The sequence below is a fragment of the Artemia franciscana genome, chromosome 1, assembly GCF_032884065.1.
Source record: "Artemia franciscana chromosome 1, ASM3288406v1, whole genome shotgun sequence".
Lineage (NCBI taxonomy): Eukaryota > Metazoa > Arthropoda > Branchiopoda > Anostraca > Artemiidae > Artemia > Artemia franciscana.
This window is the reverse complement of record NC_088863.1, coordinates 44741964-44766704: the sequence shown is the minus strand read 5'-3', so window position 1 is coordinate 44766704 and position 24741 is coordinate 44741964. Positions and strand designations below refer to the sequence as shown.

Below are 24741 nucleotides of genomic sequence, written 5' to 3'. Positions count from 1 at the left end.
ACTTCCAGTTTTTGAGATTTCAAATAGGACGTATTTTTGGACGTTTGAGGACTCATTCGAATACCCGAAAGTCGGCTACTAGGCACTAGTCCCTGATATTCTGCCCAAATTTCAAATTATTAAACGTTGTAATAACGCTCTGTAATTATTTATTCAGCAACATTAAAAAGTAGAAAAGTCATGGACAATAAACGTGTTTCTATAAACTTGAACAGTATAGGCAAATGACACTAATAATATCTTATAAAATCATAGGTAGGCTAGGGTAATACCCCAGTGGTTGATCCCAGACAAAAATTTTGATTAAAATATACATTTTGGTAAATATTTGTGGTTAGCCACATCTGAAGGAAGCATGCTCAATAAATAAAGGTTGTACCATTAGGTTATATTCCTTATTTGTGCAATTTCTATACACTATGGTGTCTTTTTGGACAATGCATCCCAACCCTCCCACCTCATGGTCATAGATCTATGCCAAGTAATATCCTGTGTAAAACACTAGAAAAATGAGTTTTTCACTGTATAAAATGCAACACATTTGTGTTAATCAGATTAAGGAATATCCCCAGTGCTTTGAGAGTGAGTACCCTAAACTTGGACAAATATTATGATTAAAAATATATCCTTCCAAAGCATAAACAGCCAATTACATGTAAAGGAATAGAATAATGGTTCTTCAATAAGAAATATTGTAGATTTAAAAGAGAGATACATTAAGCCTAAAATATTAATTTTTAAGGCTATAGTTTTGTATATTGTATACAAAATAGAGTGTACCATAGGCTTGTCTCATTACAAGTTAATGGTTAACAAAACAATAAGCAACAATACACAAAAGATAGTAAAAGAACTGAGCCCACTGGGTATTGATTAGTACCACAATTAACTAGTAAACTCCTTAGGCTGAACAAAAATAGTAACACACTAAAATGTACAAGGAGACAAATTAATTAAGCTCTTTTTAGGCATTGAGTAAAACAAATCACACAAAAATGCCATAAATATTATGGTTCTATATACTGCCTTTCATAAAATGAGGTTCCAAGCAAAGCTGGTTTAAAAGTTGTAACATTGTCCCCCCCCCCTCTCATGAGACCATAAGAAGGGAGGGGTTAGGAATAAATTGTCAAATAAGTGAACAAGGTAAAATTCTAGTTAATTGACTTCTTGCTATCTCAGAAAGGGTTTAGGTTAGGAAAATGAAACTTTCAGGGATGAATCTACAGACTAAAGTATGTCCTGGGAAGGTATTTTGAAGCAACTACCTCCACTCCTTCTCCCTCTAAAGGGCCCTGACCTTTGATGACCTTTAAAAATATGTGTGTTATAAAAGTGAAACCTTGCAAAATAGATCTTCTGCTTAATTGAAGTACAACGAAATTGTTTTCAGCTTCATAACTTTGCTCAATTCCATTTTATAAGGTTTTAAAGATATGCAAATACATTTCCTAAATTTTGAAAAAAAAAAAATATTGATATGGCTCAAAACTCTACTCAAATAACAGGAATTGCATTTTCAGAACTAAAGGTGGAGAAAAAGCAACTAGTAACTGAACATTAATGTAAAATGTTGTTTTGTAAAAAATTTCAATAGGTATAGACCTGTCATGTAGGCAAGTTTCAGGGCCCTCTAGAGGGAGAAGGAGTGGAGTTGGGTTCTTTAAAATACCTTCCCGGGACATATTTTAGCCTGTAGACCCATCCCTGAAAGTTTCATTTTCCTAACCTAAACCCTTTCCAAGATAGCAAGAAGTCAATTAACTAGAATTTTACTGTGAACAAAACTAAAAATGAACATGAAATTAGCAATCTTAAAAGTGTCTCTCTTTTTGTTATTGCATGTCTCCATCAAGAGAACCACTATTTTCAGCCTCTACCCAAGGGGGAATGTTTGATTCTGAGTTTCCTGAAAAATGTCTTGTGTATAAGGGCGGAACTTAAGGTAATTTTGAGGAATATGTTTAAATAAATCAAAAGATTCTATGTGCATCCATTTTTTTCAAAAAGGCATAGTTACAAGATCTTAAGAATTGCTAAGGGTATTCAGTTTAGACTTTTAGGGCATGGTAAGGAGGGTGTTGAAAAGTGGTTGGAAGGCAACCAGTCCCCCTTGCATGCCCTTTTTAGATACAATGTCCCAAAAGACATACTAAAAATTTTGGAGTAGCCATCCTGTTCAATATAGTCAGAAAGTCAAATAACTATGCTTCCAGGGGTTACAAAGACCCCCACAGCCCCTGGGTCAAGTCTTGCACATTATATAAGTTACTTGTTGTTTATACATAAGGCTGGTTATTGTGTAAAGGGGATATGTTTGATCCTGAGTCCCCAAAAAGGCTAAGGGTTGTAAGGTGATACCTTTCAGAACTGTTGAGAGGGGTGGCAGAAAAATCAGAATAAACTATATTCTGGAGGGCTGTCAAAAGGTACAATACCAATATCTAAGGAATATCTAGGCTATTTAGTTGGAACTTTAAAATCATATTGAGAAAGAGGTAGAAAAAGTGATGTAGGGCAACCAGCCCCTCCTCTTGTCCCTTTAGATGCTCCCCTTTATGCTGATGGAAATCTCAAAAACTCTCAAGGCCTAATAGCTACCCCCCCCCAGGATTCCATGCCTCTACAGTCCCTAGGGCAGCAAGTTTAAATTAACTAGTTTGTTCATGTTTAACATGCAGGATTTGTCATTGGAAAAGGAGAGAGGGTTTGATCCTGAGTGTGTTGAAAAGACTAAGGGGATGTCAGGGGAACTAAGGGGAAAGACTCAGGGCATGTTGACAGCAGTGTTGAAATAAATTAAATGCCCCTAATTAAAACTATTAAATTGAAATTAGATGTTTAATTCTTACCTCAGAGACATGAAATACAAGGGGAATATTCATTTTAATAACCAAAAACAAAACTCTGACAATCAAAAACAAACAGAAATTAATAAAAAAGAACTTACTGATAAAAAGTTTTGAAAGAAAAGTAAAGGGAAATATTAAACTTAAAACCTGCAGAAATAAACTCATATAATAATTCAACTCAAAATAACCAGAAACCACTATTAAAGACTAAATGAAATTAAAAAAAAACATGAGATAACAAGTAGACCTACCAACATAGATGAATGAATAAATCTTAAAATGAGTAAAAATGAAATTGAATGTTCAAGTCAAACTGTAACAAGCAAAAATTACTACAAGCAAGAATTTGGCTTCTGCCCTTTTCTCCCTTTCCTTGTTAAAGTCTAGAGCTTCTTGCCTCATTTGTGATTTACTGAAAATGAAATATATCACAAATATTTTCTTTTATATTTACTACACTGAAAAAGAAAAACAGAAATTACAGTGCAATAAAACTTTGAATTGCTGAGTTTCTAGGAATTAATATCTTTATATATTCAGTTTATTTGTTAGTTCATTCCAGTCACCTTGATTATTATAGTAATATTTATTTGTTCATGTTTATATATTATATTTTTAATATTTATGTGTTTTGAAAAATAAAAGCATTGTGTTCAAGATAAATATAGTTTCAATAAAACTCAAATGACTTAACAAGCTCTTGACTTTACAGTTAGGGGAGGGGGAAAAGGGCAGTAGCCAAATTCTTTTTTTTTTGTAATTTTTGTTCATTTCAAGTTTGACTTGAATGTTCAGTTAAATTTTTATTTGTTTTAAGATTTATTTATTCATCTATGTTGGTAGATCTACTTGTTATCTCTATGTTTTCTTGTTTATTTTAATTCCTCTTTGTTTTCAATTTCATTTACTCTTTGATGGTAATTTATGGTTGTTTTGAGTTGGAATTATTGTAACAATTAACTTTGGCTGATCCTAAGTTTAATATGATTCTTTAGTTTCCCTTGAAAATCTTCTTTTTCAGAAAGTTACTTTTTAAGTATTCCCAAAAAATAATTAAGAACCTTAATCTTACAGCTGCTATTGCCTGATTATAGTTTGATCAGTTTATTTCAGAATTTTCTGAACAGATCCTTAAGTTAGAGATTTACTATAGCTATGAGCAGTGATCAACTGTTTGGATTTTATCAGATTCTAAGTGTTGCAAATGCTCATGTATTTTTTCGTCTATTCTAGAGTTTAAAAACTGGTAAACCACTAAATGTTTATGCCATAGATATATCCAAGGTGTTACAGATCTCATACTTATGTGATCATGGTGATCAACAGTTTGGATTTTGTCAGATTCTGAGTGTTCCAAATGCTCTTTTTTGTCTATTCTAGAGTTTGAAAAAACTGGATAAACCACTAAATGTATTTGCTATAGATATATCCAAGGTGAATAACTTGTTCCTTCACTTGCATCCTATATTGACTCTTCTTCAGTACAAAATAAATTCTTTCATATGCACCTCTCTATGGGAGCAGTGCTAGAGAGCATCCATTCATGCATGAGCAGAGATTTTCCATTGCAGTGAAATATCTTAGTACCTTGGAGTTAAACAGGGCTGTGTATGAAATTTTGCAATTTTCAACGATGCAATCTGATCTGCCATGCGGTAATAGTTGCTATTGACAGCCTTTATACTTATTTGATTGATATTGGGCAATTAATCACTCTTCGAAAAAATAAGCATTTTGTTTTGGTTGCTATTAGCCACCAGACTCCAATATCCATGTTGGTTCTGCCACTATTTTTATTTCTTTGTTGATTGAGTACCTTGGGATCTCATGTGATTTATCAATTCATGCAACACAATTAATAACTATCAATGTATTCAAGGAGAAACTGATAAAGTCATAGAGAGTTCTCCCAAGTAAAGGGTTACTTTGATAAAAAAAAATGCTCTTTTGATTTTTTTTTAATGTCTTCTTTGTATTCTAGTTTAGACCCAAAATACAAATATATATAGCTAGGTGCTATGGTGTTTATGATTGATTAAAGAGCAAAGTTTTTTTTTTCTAGTGGATGAAATAGAGTGAAGTCAATACTAAGAATGAACAACAATTATAGCTTTGCAGTTAATAATAATATATATATATATATATATATATATATATATATATATATATATATATATATATATATATATATATATATATATATATATATATATATATATATATATATATATATATATATGTAAAACAGGTTTAAAATCTCTCTTTGATGTTTTGATGTTACACTACCTTATTAGCCCTGGTTGAAAAAGAAGTAGGATCAGTGCTACCTGGAAAACTTAAGTCCAATGTATGTGTTATGTCAGGACAATGAAGTTCCCTACTGCTGCTAATTTTCTGTTATTCAGTGAGGTTTTTTTTTTTCAAATTTTTCAAAACATATTTTTCTTTCTTTCAGGAATAGAAAAAGACATTTAGTTTTTGATGTTTAGCATTCATATTTTTGAATAATGGTTGATGAAGCAACAAAGTCAACACTTAGTAAAATCCCTTTGCTGAGAACTAAAGCAGGACCAAGGGATGCTCAGCAGTGGCCAAGCAGACTAAAAGAAGAATATCTAGCCCTTATAAAAGTAAGCTCTGAATAGATGGATCACATATAAAGTGCATTCAACTTTTAAGATCCTAAGCTTATTAACCTTGGAACTAGTATCACTTCTCAATAAAATCACCCTGTTAGTCCATAATTTCCACTGATTGTTTGTCCAGCCAGAGGTTCTCAGGAACATTAGCACCCCTGTAACAGAATCATAAATGGTTACGTAAAAAATGCCTTTAACTTAACCTATGAGGCTACTGAATATCTACTTTTAAATTACCCCTTCTTCTCTTTTTTATTGTAAGAAATGAGCACTTCCAATTTCCTAGTATTCCTACTCACACTGATTCTGTTCTATTGCCCTTAGGGAAGAAACGAACAAATAAGCATGCAGAAATAGATAGCAAATAGATCGAACCAATAGGTGGCTCAAGCTATGGCTGCATAGTTGTCATGTATACTATAGTTGGTAACTAATGCAACCAAGATTGTAGCACTTTTAGAAAGTTTTTCCCCCCTTTTTCAGAAATATGCTAATGCTCTCTGTTAGAAAACTCTTGCTTCAATAAATATTACATACTCGAGATCAGAATGAAAATCATATTATTTTAATGTAGGCTTATGTACTTTTTGAATTTCTTTAGCTATTTTCTAGAGTTGACTGCAGATGAAGACTGCTGAAAAGCAATAGTATATCCTAATTGTTGGCCAGGGCTACGCCCAGTTCTTCTGGTTATATGTAGGCCTACTACTAAAGTAGCTAGCACATTAAAATATATAACTCTGATGAATATCCAGGTTGCAGTAGTAGCTAGCAACCTAGTAAGAGGTGGTCACATTCAGTACTAAGAAATATAATAACCCATAACTTCTAAAAATAGAGTCAGATCAAAACAAGAAGTACTCTCTTAGAACCGCCTTGTCTGAAACCCCTATGTAGGAAATTTGGAAACCTTATCTATTTATAGCTAGATAATATCTTGGATAGATTCATGTTGTTAAGTTTAAAGTATTCGTCTTTGTTGATTCTTGCTTTGTTCTTCCTATAAAGATAGCTCAGGTCATTCTTCCTTTTATTTTTTCTCCCTTAGAAAAATGTGTTAATCTATCTCTTAAGAGTGGTATTTTCTCAAGCTCTCATTTGTGCACTACAGTTATGGCTTTATATAAGGCTGACCACTGAATGATTCAACAAGCTGCTGGCCAATATTACTGTTGTCTATTTTTTTTTTAGCAAACTTTAGAAACGGCAATGTTTTCTCTTCTTATGCATTTCCAGATTATAATCTTTCTATGACTTTCAGTTTGATTTTCGGGAAATCATTCAGCACAGGATCCATGTGCAGCCCTTTGAATTTTCTGCATTTATTGTTAGACTCTAGATTGATTGTTTCTAAAATATGTCTGGGTCTTCCTAAGGCTTTTGATTACTTTGGCCAAATGATTCCAATTACATGGATGTCAACTTTTCTTAAGATTGCTTTGAAATATTAATGATAAAGCAAGAACCCTGTCATTCATTGCTGGTCCAGATTGATTCCTTTGTTCCTACTTCTGCGTCTTATTAAAGATTAGATTTTTTTGCCCACATGATTCCAATAACATGGATGTCTTCTTTCCTAGTGCTACTTTGAGAGATTAATGATACCGCAGTAAATTCTGTCCAAAATATCACTTCATTTGTGAGTTAACCTGTTACTTGATGTAAATTTACTTTGTATTAATGTCTGTCTTATACTTTTTTCAGTTGTAGGTCGATCTTCTCAAGACTTTTTGTCTTTGATCGGCTTCGATTTTCTGATTTATCTCAATTCATCTATGGATCAGAGTTTAATTCTTTGAGCGTTCGTCATATTGTTTGGAACACCATATCTCAGTCTGGTTGCAAATGCCACTTGTTTGGTACACTAAGAAAATCCAGCGAAACACTTTGAGTTCAGTTTAAATTTTCTTTCCCTTTTTCGCTTTTTTTCCTCTTTATTTTCCCTGGTAAATGTTTTCGTAGTTTCTTGTTGTAGACTTACTCATTTGATAACGGTAAAGTCTGCTGTAAAAATAAAACTATGAAGAATTGGTTGGTGTGCCTGTTGGTCTAGGGTTCTTAGCCTTGTCTAGTTACCTGGGAATCTTGGGCTCAACTCACATGCCAGTAGTGATATTTTTTCAAGTAACTATCTTCGTTTAAAACTGTGTCCCCCAAATCAAAAAGAAGTTGAAACCGATGCTTGAGCCTTCCTATTCGCCTACCCTTAAGTTGAAACGAGAAATAATTGGAAAATGAATTGATCTGTTGGTCAGTAATGTAATTATTATTCGTAACTTCAGCGACAGTAGAGCTATTCTGAACACCAATGAAGAGCCAGGTGAAATCCTCAATTTTGAATTTTAGTAATTTCCTTTAAACAGTTTCTAACAATAATTTGTACTTTTGCTTATAAAATGGCTAAGGCTGAGAGACTAAAACTATCACTACTCGTCCAAGGGGGATTCATTTCCGGGACCTTAGGAGAGCCATCCGACCTCAATTCACGCTGTGCAGAATGTTTCAACTCGTTTCTGATTTGCACCTCTGCCATATAGATGGCAGAGGGAATTAGGAAGGGTGGCAAAAAGTAAATTAAAAATGTTTTTAGCAACTTTATTCCTACATTGAAGAAAGACAATGCATGGTGAACTTCTTATGATTCATAATATCGCTTGAGATTTAAAGCAGTTAGTTATTGTTTCTGTGACAGATAAATAAAGTCAAATCGGCAATGGTAGTTGAATTACTGCTGAATTTGGATCATTGGTGGAACCTGATTTGGGGAAGTGACGGGTTGTCTAGACTTTTGAGGATGTTCAACCTTTCTTTCTTTTGCTCAAAGAATCGTTAACTAGCATTTTGATTACTTTGCTTTCTTTCTTATTGACTGATTCGTGTAATGGCAACCGAAAACTGGACCCAAAACGGGGAGGGGATTGTTGTCCCTCTTTCACCCCTTCGACAATGGAGGGTGTTCCCCAGCAACGAGTAAAGCTCTTTTTGATTGTGCATTTTATGGTTCTGTCTTATTTTATGCTTTTTATCTTGCGTAGGCATCTTGATCCCCTGTGACATTCCGTAGTCTTAAGATAATGTTGAAAGAAAAGAAAATGACCAACTACTACTACTATTAACAACTCACCACAGCATCAAGCCATCTGAGGTCAACATAGCTACACACGCTCCTCCTCATTACCAATCTATCCAAAGCCTCTCTCTTTACATCCTCCCAAGATGTTCCCATTTCCTTTAAATCAATGTTTATGATATCCTCCACCCCAACCGCGGACGACCTTTCTGTCATTACAGCCCTAGAAAGAGGGATTGAACCACGCTTTTGGTACAGCCTACTGTTTGAAGTAGGGTCAGTCAGCCGGGCACCCAGAACAATTCTTAGGCATTTTCTTTTGAAAACATCTAGCAAATCTTCATCCGCTTTTCGGAGTGACCATGCTTCAGAGCCATATTTGACCACTGCCATCACTGTAGCTTCCAAAATTCTAATCTTGGTTAGTAGACTTATCATCCTGTTCTTCCAAACTGTGAAAAAACACCTTGAGTCTTGGCTACTTTTAACATCTTCACTGGTCCCACTGTCTTTACTAATAATACTACTAAGCTAAGTGAAGCTGTCCACCTGATCAATCCTTTCGTTACCTAACGTCACCTTGTCATCTCCACTTATTCCTAGCCTTAGTCTTCTTAACATTTATTTTCTAACCTATTATTTTCAAATGACTGACTAACATTTTAAAACTCTTCAGTTTCCAAACTTATATATTTTTTGTCACTTATAGTTTTTTTTATGTTATTGCAGCTTTATTCCAATAATTTTGTTTATTTATATTTTTTTTTTACTTACAGTATGTGGAAAACAACAAAGCAGCAGATAATGATTGGTTTCGACTTGAGTCCAACAAAGATGGCACTAGATGGTTTGGGAAATGCTGGTATATACAAGATTTACTTAAATACGAATTTGAAATAGAATTTGATGTAAGTGATAAATGGTTTTCATCATTCTTGGGTTTTTTCATTTCTTCTCAATTTGGTATTTTCTGGGGAAATTCCCGAGAAACAGTGCTTGAATTGGCTAATCTGATAGACACTACACATCTCAAACCAGTGACTGATGAAACCAATATAACTATTAAGCTTTACGTACTGTCTGTTCATTTTGTGTAATGTGGCATGATGATTGAGGATATTTGAGTGCCTGGAGTTTTATGATACTATATTCACTAGGTATAATTCGGTTTATTTGGCTGATATAGACCATTTAATATTTGGGGGGGGGGGAGGGCAAATATTTCAATTCTTGCCTAAAGGATATCTTGCATAGTCCTACGTCATATATAATATATACAGTATAAATGTTCAGGTGGTGGGACAAAAACTTCTTATTTTGACTCTTCTTGTCTTTTGTCATTATGAAAGACGCATTGCCAAACCTTTATTTCTTTTAATTGTTCAGGTGGCAGGACAAAGACTTCTTTTTCTTCCGAAGATTTATATACTCCAGGTTTTTGATTTTCAAAGGTATGGTAGGCATTGATGACCAGTTTTGTTTCTTTTAATTGTTCAGGTGGTACAACAAAAACTTTGTTTTGCCTCAGCTTGTCTTTTGTCATTATGAAAAACATATCACTGAACCTTTGTTCCTTTTAATTGTTCAGGTGGTGGTACAAAAACATTTTTTGCGTTGGCTTGTCTTTCGTCATTACGAAAGACCTATCGACAAACCTTAGTTTCTTTTAATTGTTCAGGTGATGGGACAACAACTTCTATTTCTACCAACGATTTATCTAGTCCAGGTTTTTGATTTTCGTACGCCTGAGAACGGTCTGTATTTCTCGATTTTTTTTTCTTGGTCTATTATAAGTTATGAAAAGGAAAAGAACTAAAAGACAATATTTAGCTGTACAGACGATGTTACAAAAAAAAAAAGATTTACTAGTAGAAAAAAAAAATTCATATTCAATGGACTGAGTCTCTTTCTCTTTATTTCCTGGCGATGTATTTTTTGAAGTTCGAACTATGCTTCGAACTGCTGGGAATCCTGAAATTGGTATACACAGAAGCAAGAATTCAGAGAAAAATTAATGTTTCAATATTTGTAAAAAGGAAAGCAATTAAAACTAAAGAAAGCTATGGTGTTAATTGCTAAATAAAACCATAATAAACAAAAAAATACTGCTAATTTTGTGAAAGTAGCTACCAGAATATCACTGACTGAGAACCTGAAAAAAGAAATATTTATAAACTTAAAATATGAATTAAATACTGGAATCAAAATTCGTCCGAATCAGACTAATCGAAGAGAATTTGTTTTCCTTGTAAGCATATTAATTTATGACTTGTGACTCGTCACTTATGACCGGGGGTGTCAATTCACGAAAATATATGAAGGAAGAATGTTGTTTCTTCGAATTTTCAATTGAAAATACCAAAAAATGTATTTTGAATAAAAATACCAAAAACTATGTTTTTTAAAATCTCGAGGGGGGGGGGGTTGCGTGTGCAAGTTACGTAAAGGCAAAAGGAACGCAAAGAATATCTGGGCGAAATAGCTCAGTTATGCCTCTATTCAGAAGTAACTGTCAAACCTTGACAAAAAAACAAGAGAAAGAAAGAAAATCCGGACGGTATGACTGTAAAAGCTGAAACCGAAAAGGAAAATAAATGTCGTCTTATGGATGTATGGCAAATATGCACTTCTATTTGTTTAATTTTGAGAATTTCTTAGGAAGGTTTTCATTGCTTGTTACTTGGGAGAATTTGAAAACAGGCGCATACGCTGGCACTTATTATTGACATTGGACGAAATTTCAAAAAAGAACAGAAACTGGCAAGTAGTAGGAAAATTAATGGGAGCTGTGATGGCAATCGTAAAAAAATTTTGGATCTCAGGGGGATGTGTTTACAGGTCTGGAGGTGTGTTTTGATGAATAAAGTGTACGCCTAAAGACGTTTCCTTGCATGCTCAGTGTCTAACCTGCACAATATCCTCTATAGAACTTGATAATAAAGATTCGAATGAAAAAACTGTGAAAAATTGAACTTGAATTTTCTTTCCTCTACTTCTAAGTTCTTTTATCAAGTTCGGAACTTCTGTAGCAACTGAAGAAAAAGTCAGCATTTAATTACACCCTTGATCCATGTTTAAAGTATGGTCTTGACTTGTAATATAATTAAACAAGCAGAAAAGATGACAAATATAGTATGCATGCTCAACTTAGGTGTAATATGTTCTGACTGCACCGTTGTCTCCTTATGTGATTAAATAAAAAAAAACAAGTTTTTTGAAATGAAAGTAAGGAGCGACATTAAAACTTAAAACGAACAGAAATTACTCCTTATATGAAAGGGGCTTTTCCTCCTCGACACCCCGCTCTTTACGCTAAAGTTTTTTATTGTTTTAAAAAGTAGAGTTACGAGAAAGAGTCAAACTTTAGCGCATGGAGCGGGGTGTCGAGGAGGAAAAGCCCCTTTGATATAAGGAGTAATTTCTGTTCGTTTTAAGTTTTAATGTCGCTCCTTACTTTCATTTCAAAAAACTTGTTTTTTTAATTTAATTTCTGAAAGTTTTTGAATTAATGCATGTCTGATTTTGGTTCTCCGTACATAAATTATTAAAATAAATTTTGCTATTAATTCTTTTTTTGGCTAAATGGCTTTCTCTTAGTTTTGATCAGACGATTTTGAGAAATAAGGGGCGGGGAAGGAGGCCTAGTTGCCCTCCAATTTTTTCGGTTACTTATAAAGGCAACTAGAACTTTTAATTTTTAACGAACGTTTTTATTAGTAAAAAATATATGTAACTTAAGAATTAACTTACGTAACAAACTTTTATATTCTTATATTTTTGATTATATATATGAGGGAGTTTGTCCCCTTGTTAATACCTCGCTCTTCACACTAAATCTTAAGTTTTGTCCCAATTCTTTAAGAATGACCCCTGAATAAGAAAGGCCGTAGAATAAACAGTTGAAATTACTAAAAATAATTTAGCATAAAGAGCGCAGTATTTATCTCCTTCTAAATACCTCGCTCTTTATGCTAAAGTATTTTTAGAACCCCTCATATGCGTAATAATCTCTGTTCGTTTTAAGTTTTAATGCTTCTCCTTACTTTCAATTGAAAAAAACTTTTTCATGTTTATATTTTCATTGTTTTTTTTTTAATAGTAATGCTAGAAAATCCTACGCCCTTTTCATTGAATTTCTCTTCCCCCATGAAATATTCCTCCAAGGAAAGATCCTCCCGTATAGCCCCCTCCCCTGAACCCCACACCCAAACAAAAAAATCCCCCTGAAAACGTCGATACACTTCCCAATGAACATTACTGTATGTAAACATTGGTCAAAGTTTGTAACTTGCAGCCCCTCCTCCAGGGACTGTGGGGGGTAAGTCATCCCCAAAGACATAGTTATTATGGTTTTCGACTATGCGGAACAAAATGGCTATCTCAAAATTTTGATCCGTTGACTTTGGAAAAAAAATGAGCGTGGGAGGGGGCCTAGGTGCCCTCCAATTTTTTCGGTCACTTAAAAAGGGCACTAGAACTTTTCATTTCCGTTAGAATGAGCCCTCTTGCAACACTCTAGGACCACTTGGTCGATACGATGACCCCTGAGGAAAAGAAACAAAACCAAAAAAAAAAAAAAAATAAACACGCACCCGTGATTAGTCTTCTGGCAAAAAATACGAAATCCCACATTTTTGTAGATTGGACCTTGATACGCTTGATAGGGTTCTCTGATACGCTGAATGCGATGGTGTGATTTTCGTTACGATCCTATGACTTTTAGGGGGTGTTTCCCCCTATTTTCCAAAATAAGGCAAATTTTCTCAGGCTTGTAACTTTTGATGACAAAGACTAAATTTGATAAAACTTATATATTTGAAATCAGCTTAAAAATCCGATTCTTTTGATATATCTTTTGGCATCGAAATTCCGTTTTTTAGAGTTTCGTTTACTATTGAGCCGGGTCGCTCCTTACTACAGTTCGTCACCATGAACTGTTTGACAGCCGGCATGGGAAGACTAAGTCTAAGTGAGTTAGTCGAAGTTTAAAAGTAGTCTCTTATTGTCATCGTAATGAAAATGGTTGGTCGTCACTTGCTTTTTATTCTATATTCTACAATCTGCTCTCAAAGCTGATTCCTCCCAGTATCTGGTTTTAAGCTGGGTGTTTGGACTCTGGTGTGTTCTATTGAATAAGAGGGGGACTTGATTTAGCTCATTCTTTATTCTCTAATCTAATATATTCTGCCAAGGTTCAGTGTCTCTATTTCTCATTTCTCAACTGTGGCTCCTTACGCAGTTTTATCTTGTTTGAAATAGAAGTTTATTAGGGGCCACCACCACTGTTTTGAATAATTTTTTCTTTTGTTGTTTAAGGTACCTGTGAATTATCCCACAACAGCTCCTGAAATAGCCATTCCAGAACTTGATGGTAAGACGGCAAAGATGTACCGAGGCGGAAAAATTTGTTTAACAGACCATTTTAAACCATTATGGGCCAGGAATGTCCCAAAGTTCGGAATTGCACACGCAATGGCCTTGGGAGTAAGCTATTATTCAAATAAAAATACAATTTACATGATTTTAGTGATTTAATACAATCTCCTTTGTGAACGATAGGTATATTGTGTTACGTACAGATAAAAACTGTTAAAGGGAGGGGGCAAGGTGTAAAAAAGTTAATTTTAGGCTAGTATTTTTCAGTTTTTTAATCTTCAGAATATCATATGATCATTTTCAGTGGTTGAGATACCGTTTTACGAGTGTTTCTAAATCTAATAATCATTATAAAAAAATAAAACAGAATTCTGTAATAATGCTGATATGTTTGAAGCTAGGGTCGTCTTGTATAATGCAAGATAATTATGAAACTTTCCCACAGTAATGCTACCTCCTAATATGAGTCAAAACAGTTAACCAATTAGGAGTTGGTTTCTCGTGAAAAAACTAACTTTGGTTAGTTTATAGTGTAAAAATAGCTCGAATTGTAAAAAATATACATACAAGAGGTCAAAGACGGAAATTAGGAGGGGGACTCTTTAATTTTCCCTAAAAATGGAAAATTTTAAATACGCTTTATCTAAAAAAAATTTGAAATCTATGCTATATATATTCAAAACCTTTACTTTTTAAATGTAGAATAATTAACAACGGTTCTTTAATCCGCACCATTTTCTCTTTCTTTTCCATTTCATTACTTAACTTAAAGAAGGAAAACAGGTTAAACTGCGCAAATTGCAATGAAGTATAGCACAGACCTGTAAAAAGAATTTCTGTTTCAGGAGCATTTTTCTACTTAGAATTTTGGTATAGATTGAAATAATCTTTTGTTTATTTGAAACCAGTATTTCTTCTTTTCTTAGATTTTGAGTCAAAAGCAATCTCAAGAAACATAAATAATAGCGGTGTAAAAACAAATCTTTCTAAAAAAATAATTCTTAACAAATTTGAGATGGAAAGACTCTTTTTAAGGTATCTAGACCTGCAGGAACAAATGCTGAGCCGTTTCCCATTTGTGAGTTTTTCCTTGCTCATTTGCAGAGGGATTTAGAAATAAAACAGATTCTGCGAGCTCAACGGTGGTATTGAGATGAAAACATTTTGGTTGAAATGGAACATACATTTCTGACGTACGTACTTCTAATAAAAACCAAAAGTTAAAACACTTTGATAAACAAATATAATAGCACAAATTTAGTTTGCTATGGGTTAATCTAGATTCTGCTTTTAGATTTCATAAATATAAATTTTTCCATTTCATTTGAATTCAGGAGTGGCATAAAGAGTCCTCCTACAAAACAGATGGAAAATACAGAGACAATTCTACGGGAGATATGACTTATTAAATGTTGACAGATAGGATTGAGAGATGAACCGATTGAAGGCCAAGGTGTATTGTGCTGTCTAATGGATGAACGTACGAGAGAACTGAAGAGCTACGGATAGGACGGCGCTGCTTTTGTTTCAGTCAAAACCAGTCAACTCATACTTTCCAACGTTCGATTCAAGATATATATCAATATATAAAATATATAATAAAAAACAATATAATTGTTTTATATATATAATTGTAAAAAACAATATATATAATATATGTATCAATATATATGTATATATATATATATATATATATATATATATATATATACATATATATATATATATATATATATATATGTCTTAACAATACCGTCATAAATGTCATATAATGCCAAAAATGGCTTTTTGTGACACCATATGTTGGGTGAAAAGGCTGGCACGAAAAGGGTACCGTCATAATCTCCAAGTTAAAAAACCATAAAACTGAGTTTCACAATCCTCCCTGTTTTTAAACTCCCCCCCCCCCTATACCTTTGTAGTTTCATAAATCGAGGGCTGACTTGCAGAAATAGCAAGCTGCTGCATCATGGTACAGATGTTTAATGGCTCCTTTTAAAGCTTTTGTTTATATATAAACTTTTATATATAAACGTTTGTTTATATATAGGCCTCTTTGTAAACTCATCTCGATGACTCCACCATAAATTACCATACGACGCCAAAAGTTGCATTTTTAGTACTATTCCTAGAGTTGGAAGGCTGGAAACCATGAAAAGGGTACCATGTGAATCCAAATGGTCGAAAATAATAACTAGAGGTTTGCAATCTCTTTTTTAGGGTACCCCTCTCAGTCTCATTAGCGCCCTAGTAAAGAGCAAACCACAGCCCACTATAAGCGAAAGTTTAAAAACGTGTCTTGAAAAAAAAAAACTGTTGAGAAAATTTGCTTTTGCAGCTGATTCAGGAATTATAACTTTTATTTTGATTAATCCTCAAATCAAAAGTTTATTACAAAAAGAAATGTATAAGAATTTCAAAAGAGTCTGAAATCCCCCTAAAATGATTTTATTTTGAGGGTTTGATATTGTCTTTTCTCCTTTGTCTCTGGTTCAACGCAGCCATAGTATCCATATTTTATCCATATAGATTTACTTAAAACATTTGAAACATTTAAACAAATTAAAAATCAAAACATTCAACATTTAAAACAATATAGATTTATTTAAAATGATTTAGAATAAAAAAAGCAACGTTATATTGAACAGATTTAACATAATCAAATTGAGAATTATGAAAAGATGTCGCTTAGAATTGACCCAATTCCTGAAGACACATCGCGAATACCATCCCGAGCCTCGCCGTGTCTTCCTCTAAGACTTTGGACTGATACTTTGACTGGGCTTTTGTTGTCAACTGTTATAGTTGGAATTAATCCTGATTCGCTTCCAAGTAATGAAAATGATGGCCTTTGAGTAGATATCTGAATGAAGAGGAAAACTGCTAGTATGACATATTTGAACATTTCTAGAAGAGAAAAAATTAGGTTTATTACACCAGTTATATTGTTTTTTAATGAGTTTATTCTATATGCATTTTGTAATTGCTTGCGCGTTTAGATGTTATCGCGAAAATGATGATGTTATTTACTTTAAAACACTTTTACTCAAGTACCACTTGAAAATAGAATTAGTTGAGAAGTTTGGCTTTCTGCTCAAACGTTTTAGCAAATTGTCAAATACACTGTTACGCATCGTATGTTCTCTTCCTGACTGATCCTTCTTTAAAATGCTTTTTGTGGTTTAGAGTCAGTAGAATTTGTCTTTGTTTCTTGAAAGGTTATTCTTTTTCTAAAAACTTGTTCAGTAATAAGCCAAAATTCAGTAATAATAATAATATATGACATTTTAACTCATGTTATTGTAACTGAATTTATATTTTTACTGAGTACCATGGGAACAAAAAAGGATATAGTGTTTATAAATCGTCTATTTGAAATGGTTTGGAAAACATATAAGTTTATTGAATAATAAGATACAGAAACTTCAACAATCACGAGAATACGTCGGTAAGAAATGATCTGATTCCAGAAGATATTTCGCTAACCACATCCCCAGCTTCCTCTGTAAATTCGCTGAAGTCACCGGCCTCTGTTTCAGCCCCAGTTCCTGAAGATACATCGCGAATAACATCCCTAGCTTCGGCGTGTCTTCCTCTAACACTCTGGACTGTTACCCTAACTGGACTATGGTTGTCAATTTTTATCATCGGAAGAAAAGTTGAATCGTTTCCAAGAATTGAAAATATTGGCTTTTGAGTAGTTATTTGAATCAACAGGAAAACGGCTAGTAAAATATGTTTCAGCATTTCAACAGTCTAAAATAAAGGAACGATAACAATGTCTGAATAATAAACATTCATGCACTCGTTTTTTCTAAGAAAAATCTATCTGGAATTTGTTGAATATCGAATGTGTGATATATTACAATGGTGTCCCTATTCTAGTTCAGTGCATCCGTGCACATTAATAATTATGAATCTCCTCCCCATTTCGCCTCGCTATCATCACTGGTTACACAACTTATTCTTTAGGAAACGAAACTCAAATTTTATGTATGGAATACAACAAAATTGACCGTCCTTTAAAGAAAGGTTTTCTTCTTAATATTTTCAGTACAACATTTGTACTTTGCCGTGTCTGTACTCTTGCCAATTTGTTTGACGCCTCTCATGTGCAAGACTCTTCAATTAAAAGAATGCAATCTGACTTCCCCTTGCAAACACATGTGTTCTTTCTAAAACAATAGATATGCGATAAAATGCTGCAGTAATTGTTGGTTCTATTTTCGATGAAGATCAGCATACTGTCTATATTTAAGGACACAACAGAAAAGGCATGAAACGAATTTGCATCTAACGATGCTGATGTGCTTGCTCACTCTAGAATCTATCTATTTATTTCTCTTCTAAAAGACTTCATATCAGAGCTGGAACAGTGTCTTTAACATCATCATCATCATCTATAACTCCTTACCATCATTGTCCCTTTTAAGATAATTTGTGGTTAATCCTACATCATGAAGATTGAAGACTTCCGCTTGAATTATGTGGCGATACACTCACTTAGCCCAGCTGTTTAAAGTAAAATAGGTTGGGCTTTGATGCTGCAAACGGGGAAAAGGGTTGGTCACGAAAAGGTCTTCTTCGCTAATTCAAAGAACAGTAATAGTTGAGAAATTTAATCTTACTTGCCATTCATAGGGGCACTTTTGCGTGTCTAAAAAAAATCAAAAAAATGTTTACAGGGAATAAAACTTGTCGTTTAGGCTGTGTTATGTCCAGTCGCTGCAGTAATCGGCTTTTTAAATCTATGATGTACGTAAATTATTTGTTCGTTTATGTGTTGCTATATTAAAAAAGAGGAAAAAAATACCTCTAAATATACAACAGAAGGCTAGGCCGTGAGCTAAGGCTCGTTTCCAAGAGGTGGCCTAGCAATCTCGAGCTAGAAGTTTAGGCTCTAAATTTAGTAAATATTGTTTGACAAAGTCTATGATCAGATATTATCTGGGCACCCCATCCCTCTGCGAACAACGTACGGAACTATATATGGCTCTTGCTAAAACCGTCAGTGGTGTTAATATAGATCGAATTTTACTGGCTTTTTGTGACAAGAACTTAATCATGCTGTAATAAATTTCCCTGAAGATGCCGCTTCATGTCTTACAGTTCGAGAAAACTTTAAATCTTTATGATTGAAATTTGCTCGACTTAAAACCAAAGTGGGGCTTTCAGTTTTTTTCCAAAAACGTGTAATTTCAAGCCTGTATACTTTCTTTGTGGCTAAATTGATTTGATAGTTTAATTTTTTTTGTTAGTTGTTGAAGAGAAATATTTGAGTGGCATTCGTGAAATAAGTCCAACAATGTGCCAAAAGTCACTGAAAGCTCTCTGACTCGAAAAGATACAGATCTGATGAACAGAAAAGAAAATCCGAGAAGTGAAGCAAGATGTCACAAATATCGCCTATTATGTGATAATATACTACTAGTATTACTAGCAACTCACAGCAGTTCTAAGCCGCCTGGGACCAAAACAGATACGCACACTTCTCTGCCACCCCAATCTATTAAAAGCCTCCCTCTTTACACCCTCCTGGAAAATTCCAATTTTCCTTAAATCTTTCTTTATGACATCCTCTCACCCCAACCGCAGACCGCCTGCTTTCTATTTGGTACTAGACGGTTAGCCGAAAAGAACACTCTTTGGCAATATGTCATCCTTCATCCGCAGAACATGCCCATACTTTTCGTAATTGCCTACTGTTTGAAATACGGTCAGTCAGTCGGGTACCAAACCAATCCGTAGGCAATTTTTCTGGAAAATATATAGCAAATCTTTCTTTGTTTTTTCGAAACGCCCATCCTTCAGAACCAAGTTTGATCACTGTAGCTTTCAATATGTAATAATATCCTGATGAATATCTCTAGGTTTCAGAAAATGAACTTATTTCTTCTGGGATTGTAGTGATGGATTTGGCACGAAAGTCCAATCCCGAAAACGTACATGACTCCATTTTCCTTCATTTCTTTTTTGTTTCGGATGGATGGAGCGCTAAGAAAGATACACATTATGCTATCTTTGTGTGCGGATAACTGCGGGGCTGGATTAGAATGTCAATGACACAGTATTACCATTGTATTAGCATAACACTATTCTCATTAGAACACTAATTAGTTCTAATTTTCATTTCAATTTAGCGTTCCTTCCTCCTTTGTATAAAAAAGTTTTTTTGCTTCTAAGCAAAGAGCGATCGAAACTTAAAATAAACAGAACTTCTTACGCAGTACAGGGACGGCTGAATAAAAGCGTTTTTATTCATTTTTGTCAATTTTTTATTTATTTGTCATGGATAAATTGTAAATTGCACAATAACAGGGCTTTACACTTTAGACCAATTGACGTATGCAGGTGCTGGGTCTTGCACCCGCCCTCGAAGTAATTTTTTTCTACTTTTCTGGGGTTTTCATATTCATATTGTCAAATAAAATGTTTTTTTATATTTTGGATTGGGTCCATTTAAGAAGTTTCTTCGTACGTGCATGCTCAAGATGACTGGTTGTCCCGTTATTTATTTAATTTTTTGACATTTTGGGATGCTTTTTAGGCATAATTGTCTTTTTGTGGTGCTAATGGAAAAAATAGCAGTTAACCTATGTCAAGGCCCAAAATAATCCATCAACAAAACCCTGGGATTGGGAGGTCTAAAAAGACATAAAGCTAACTTTCAGGTCATATTTTTTCCATTTCCCTTTTCTCTGGCGAGAATACGAATTCAACCTTTTATTTTACTATCAAAACGTTTCTGCAACTATTCCCAGAGACTAAAAGAGAAATCTCCTTCCTTTAGGTTTGTCTGAAGAGCTTCTTGCAAGAAAATGCATTTAAAAAATAAGCTTTTTCAACTAAAAGTAAAGAGCAACGTTATAACTTAAAACGAACTTAAATTATTACGTATATGAAGAGGGTTATCCCCTCCTCAACCTCTCGCTCTTCACATTAAAGTTTTTTAGTACTTGAAAAAACTTCTTATTGCTCTAATGAAACAACTCTTGAGTGTCAGGAGTCGTTATTAAAGAACTAGTACAAAATTCAAACTTTAGCGTGAAGAGAGAGGTGTTGAGGGGTAGGGGCAATCTAATTAAAATGCGCAATAATTTCTGTTCGTTTCAAGTTGTAATGTTGCTCCTTACTTTTAGCTGAAAACTCATTTTTTTTTAATTTAATTTCTGACGATTTTTTTAAATAATGCCAGGAAATCCGGTTCCGCCTTTAAGAAAAAAACCACCTTCTGACGGCAGGTCCTCTAGACAATTCTGTCCCGGTAAAATTTACCCCAGACAATTACCCTTAACATCTCCACACGTAAAATTGTGTCGGCAAAGAGAAAGACAAATAAAAAGGATCGCGTATAGGACTTCTGGAAAATTTCCCTGGAAAGGTCATCCCCCTGAAAATTCTCTCTTAATTGAAAATTTTCCCTGTGGAAAATCCCTCAACAGGATATCCACCTCCTTCAACCCCCTTCCCCCGTCCCCGCACCGTAGTATTTTGTTCTATTTTTAATTTTCTATTACAAAAAAAGATTTTTTATTTAATCCAAACACTACATTTTCCAAATTCTATGGGGGAATTACCTCCCCCTCCTATTGTTGCCTCTGACTTAGAGTATTGATTTCAATTAGTTACTTAGTTATTTTTTTATGACTATTCTTAATTAAGTTTTGAACTTGCTTTGATGCAGTTAAAAGGTTTCTAGAATTATCACAAGGCACGTACGGATGATTTTTTCCTGGAGAGGGCATGCATTTAGGAGTGAAAAATAACTATAAAACGGGTAATTTTACGGAAAATGGTAGATGTTGGAGAGAAAATTATAGAAATTTCAGCATTTTTGGGGGGCCGGAAGCTTGAAGCTTTCCTTTGCATGTGTCTATTTAACGACCATTGAGTCAATCTATTTTCTTTGATAAACCTCCCAAAGGAGAGAGTGACTAAGTATTACCGATATTCTAATTTTGTGCATAAAAAATGATATTTCTGATACGTCTTGGGAGTCATTACTCCCTTAGGTTTATTTTCCCTGTCAGAGCCATGAAACTGTTTCTCAGCTCACAGCGAAATCAAATTTAATATTACTGCCGGTTTGTGACGCAAGGCGACAAGAGGGGTCAATTTTTTAATCCGATGGTCCGATAGGACAAATTAATCGCTTGTTGTACAACTTTAGTTGGAAAACTAGAATGGCTTATCTCAAAGCGTTGGCAACACTGGTTTGAATCCTCTATATTGTGATAAACAAAGGGGGGGGGGGGTATAGAATCGTCTATACCAAATGACTCACCAAGTTTTTTTTTTTTTTTTAGATTATGGTTCCATTATGATTCTAAGATGATGTTTTGTATTTGAATAAATCTGGAGTTGCCCCCAAAAAATATTGAATATCAGAAATAAATATTAATTATGTTACTTGACTCAAAACGATAGGGCTTATCTAATGTTTTCTTACAATTTTGGTCCCAATCAGAGCCACTCATCCCTATCTCCTATAAAGTAAACACGCCTCTGCGAATGGATTAAAATACTCTAGGAGAATCTTTCAAACTATAGAATTCATTTACGATAGTTAAAATAAAAGACCCAGTAGAAAACAAAACTACAAAAACTGAATTTTAACAACATACTCATGTGTATGTAAAAAAAGGAATCTGCGATACAAAACATAAACCATTTAATATCTATAATATTATCTAAAAAAAAAAGAATTTTATGCATCAGAAACTATCTATTGTCCTAGCATAAAAAAAAAAAAAAAAAAAAATACTACAAAATAAAATAATTAAATTGAGCATCTTTGAAAAACCTAGATAGTCAGAAATCTGCTTATTTGAGTAATAATAAATAATTGGGGTCTAATGCCAGTTGTGATCGTGTCACACAACAACAACGCTGATTCTTCTAATGTATATCAAATTGAATTTTGTACACGTCACTTTCACCTACGGTTTGTTACTAGGATTTGCTTGAAAAATGAAAGTCTCGTAATTCAGTAAGATTTTGTCCTTTTTTAGAAGTTCGTTTTTAATAAGGCAAAGTCTCTTTAGCTAGTACATTTTTATTGGTATTTTAAAACTGAATGAATACTAAAAAAAAAAAATAGTCAGCATGAAAAGCTGATTCTTTTAATGCGTATTTCGGGATATTTTGGACTCCCTGAGGAGTAACAATAAACCTGGCTGGAACAATGCGTGGTGTAAAATATCGCCAATATGGTAATTGCATTTCAATGGGGAAGGGCGAGTAAAAGATGGGGAATTTAAAACATAAAAGTTTATTGCTGAAACTGTTGACTTTGAAGGATTGAGTGTCATTTCGTTAGTTATAGCTTTATTTGATACGCCTGGTAGAGGATGTCCATTGGGGTACTTTTAAATTTTTGTAAGTCTCTGCGAAAAGATCAACACATTTCTATCTGTTCAAGGAGTCAACGCTGAGGCTGTTAATCAACGAGTAAAATTGGGCCTAACAGCATTCCCTTGGGCATGCCATTATAGATTGGAAGAGGATAATATATTATCCTCTAAGATATTGGAAGAGGGGTAAGAGGATAAGACCGATAGACATATCAAAAGAATCGAATTATTATGCTCAATCCAGATATATATCTCATTAAGTTTAGTCTTACCCATCAAAGGCTACGAACCTAAGAAAATTTGTCTGATTTTCGAAAAAAGGGGAAAGCACCCCCTAAAAGTAATATAATCTTAATTAAAATCATACCAGCAGACTCAGCGTATCAAAGAACCCTACTGTAGAGGTTTCAAACTCTCATCTGAAAAGAAATTGGAATTTTGTGCTTTTTACTTGAAGAAAGATCACGGATGTGTGTTTATTTGTTGTTTTTGTATTGTTTTTTGTTTTCCCCAGGGATGACTGTATCGAATAAGTGGTTCTAGAATATCGGGAGAGGGCTCATTCGAACGGAAATTGATAATTCTAGTGTTCTTTTATGTTACAAAAAAGATTAGATGGAAACTAGTCCCCCTTTCATGCCCTTTTTTCTCAAAATCGCCCCGATCAAAATTGAGATAGTCATTTCGTCAAGCATAGTTGAAAGGCCGAATAACTTTGCCTTTGGAGATACCACGACCCCCACATCTCCTGGATAGATCGGCTAGAGTAATACGAAAGGCGTCATGGATTTTTTTTTTTTTTTGAAAATTAACATCTCTAGTCTACCCTTCTAAACTCAGCGCTTCCGATAGATTGGTCCAGTCTATTTTTCCTTGCCCTATTTGTTTCTCTATACACCTAGAATTTAGGTAATTTTTTCTAAATGTCTTATATTACCTTTTCTTACCTGCAAAATTGTTTGGAAATTGGAGCTTCCAATACCCAAGTTGTCGTTTTCGCACCTTATAGCCTAAAATACCTTGATTACTTCAACGGCTGGACTTCATAGTACTCGAAAGGCTGGAAATATGTTTGTCCACTCTCATGTACATAGTGTATTACATATACATGTACAAGACATTTACTTGTAATATTTACGCAGTGTTATTTATACGTAAATAACAAATCGACTTTTGAATTACCGTTAGCGAAATAAATAATAGATTAACGCAAATATCAAAATTGTATATTCTCCTTACTTGAAGAAAATCCTTTGTTTGGTTGTTTACTCTGAAAATCCTTGTTCCAAACTAAACTTATAAACGGAATTTGTTTGGGCATTTACTGAACACTATTAACCTGAGGAAATTTGGACTTGTTTGTTATTCAAATTAGATTCCTCCCTTAACTTTCCATTTCATAAAGGTTTTATTTTGCTAAGATAATCAAGATCAATGGATCATGTGTGATT

At 33.9% G+C, this 24741-nt stretch overlaps 1 protein-coding gene and 1 long non-coding RNA gene across 5 annotated transcripts in view; one reads left to right on the top strand and one right to left on the bottom strand.

Moving 5' to 3' along the window:
* LOC136030247 (ubiquitin-fold modifier-conjugating enzyme 1-like) overlaps nucleotides 1-24741 on the top strand; it is a 29196-nt gene continuing 4455 nt past the window's right edge. The window contains exons 1-4 of one of the 4 annotated variants that reach the window (XM_065709087.1): nucleotides 1-128; nucleotides 5308-5482; nucleotides 9338-9469; nucleotides 13878-14045. In XM_065709087.1, the coding sequence (XP_065565159.1) occupies nucleotides 5360-5482; nucleotides 9338-9469; nucleotides 13878-14045 (423 nt within the window). In that variant the 5' untranslated portion in view covers nucleotides 1-128; nucleotides 5308-5359. The other 3 variants (XM_065709095.1, XM_065709104.1, XM_065709114.1) reach the window with 3 other exon arrangements.
* On the bottom strand, nucleotides 16522-24655 carry LOC136030246 (uncharacterized). Its single transcript, XR_010618220.1, has 2 exons — nucleotides 24530-24655; nucleotides 16522-16844 (listed from the first exon to the last, which is right to left on the bottom strand). It is a non-coding gene; the product is annotated as an uncharacterized LOC136030246 (long non-coding RNA).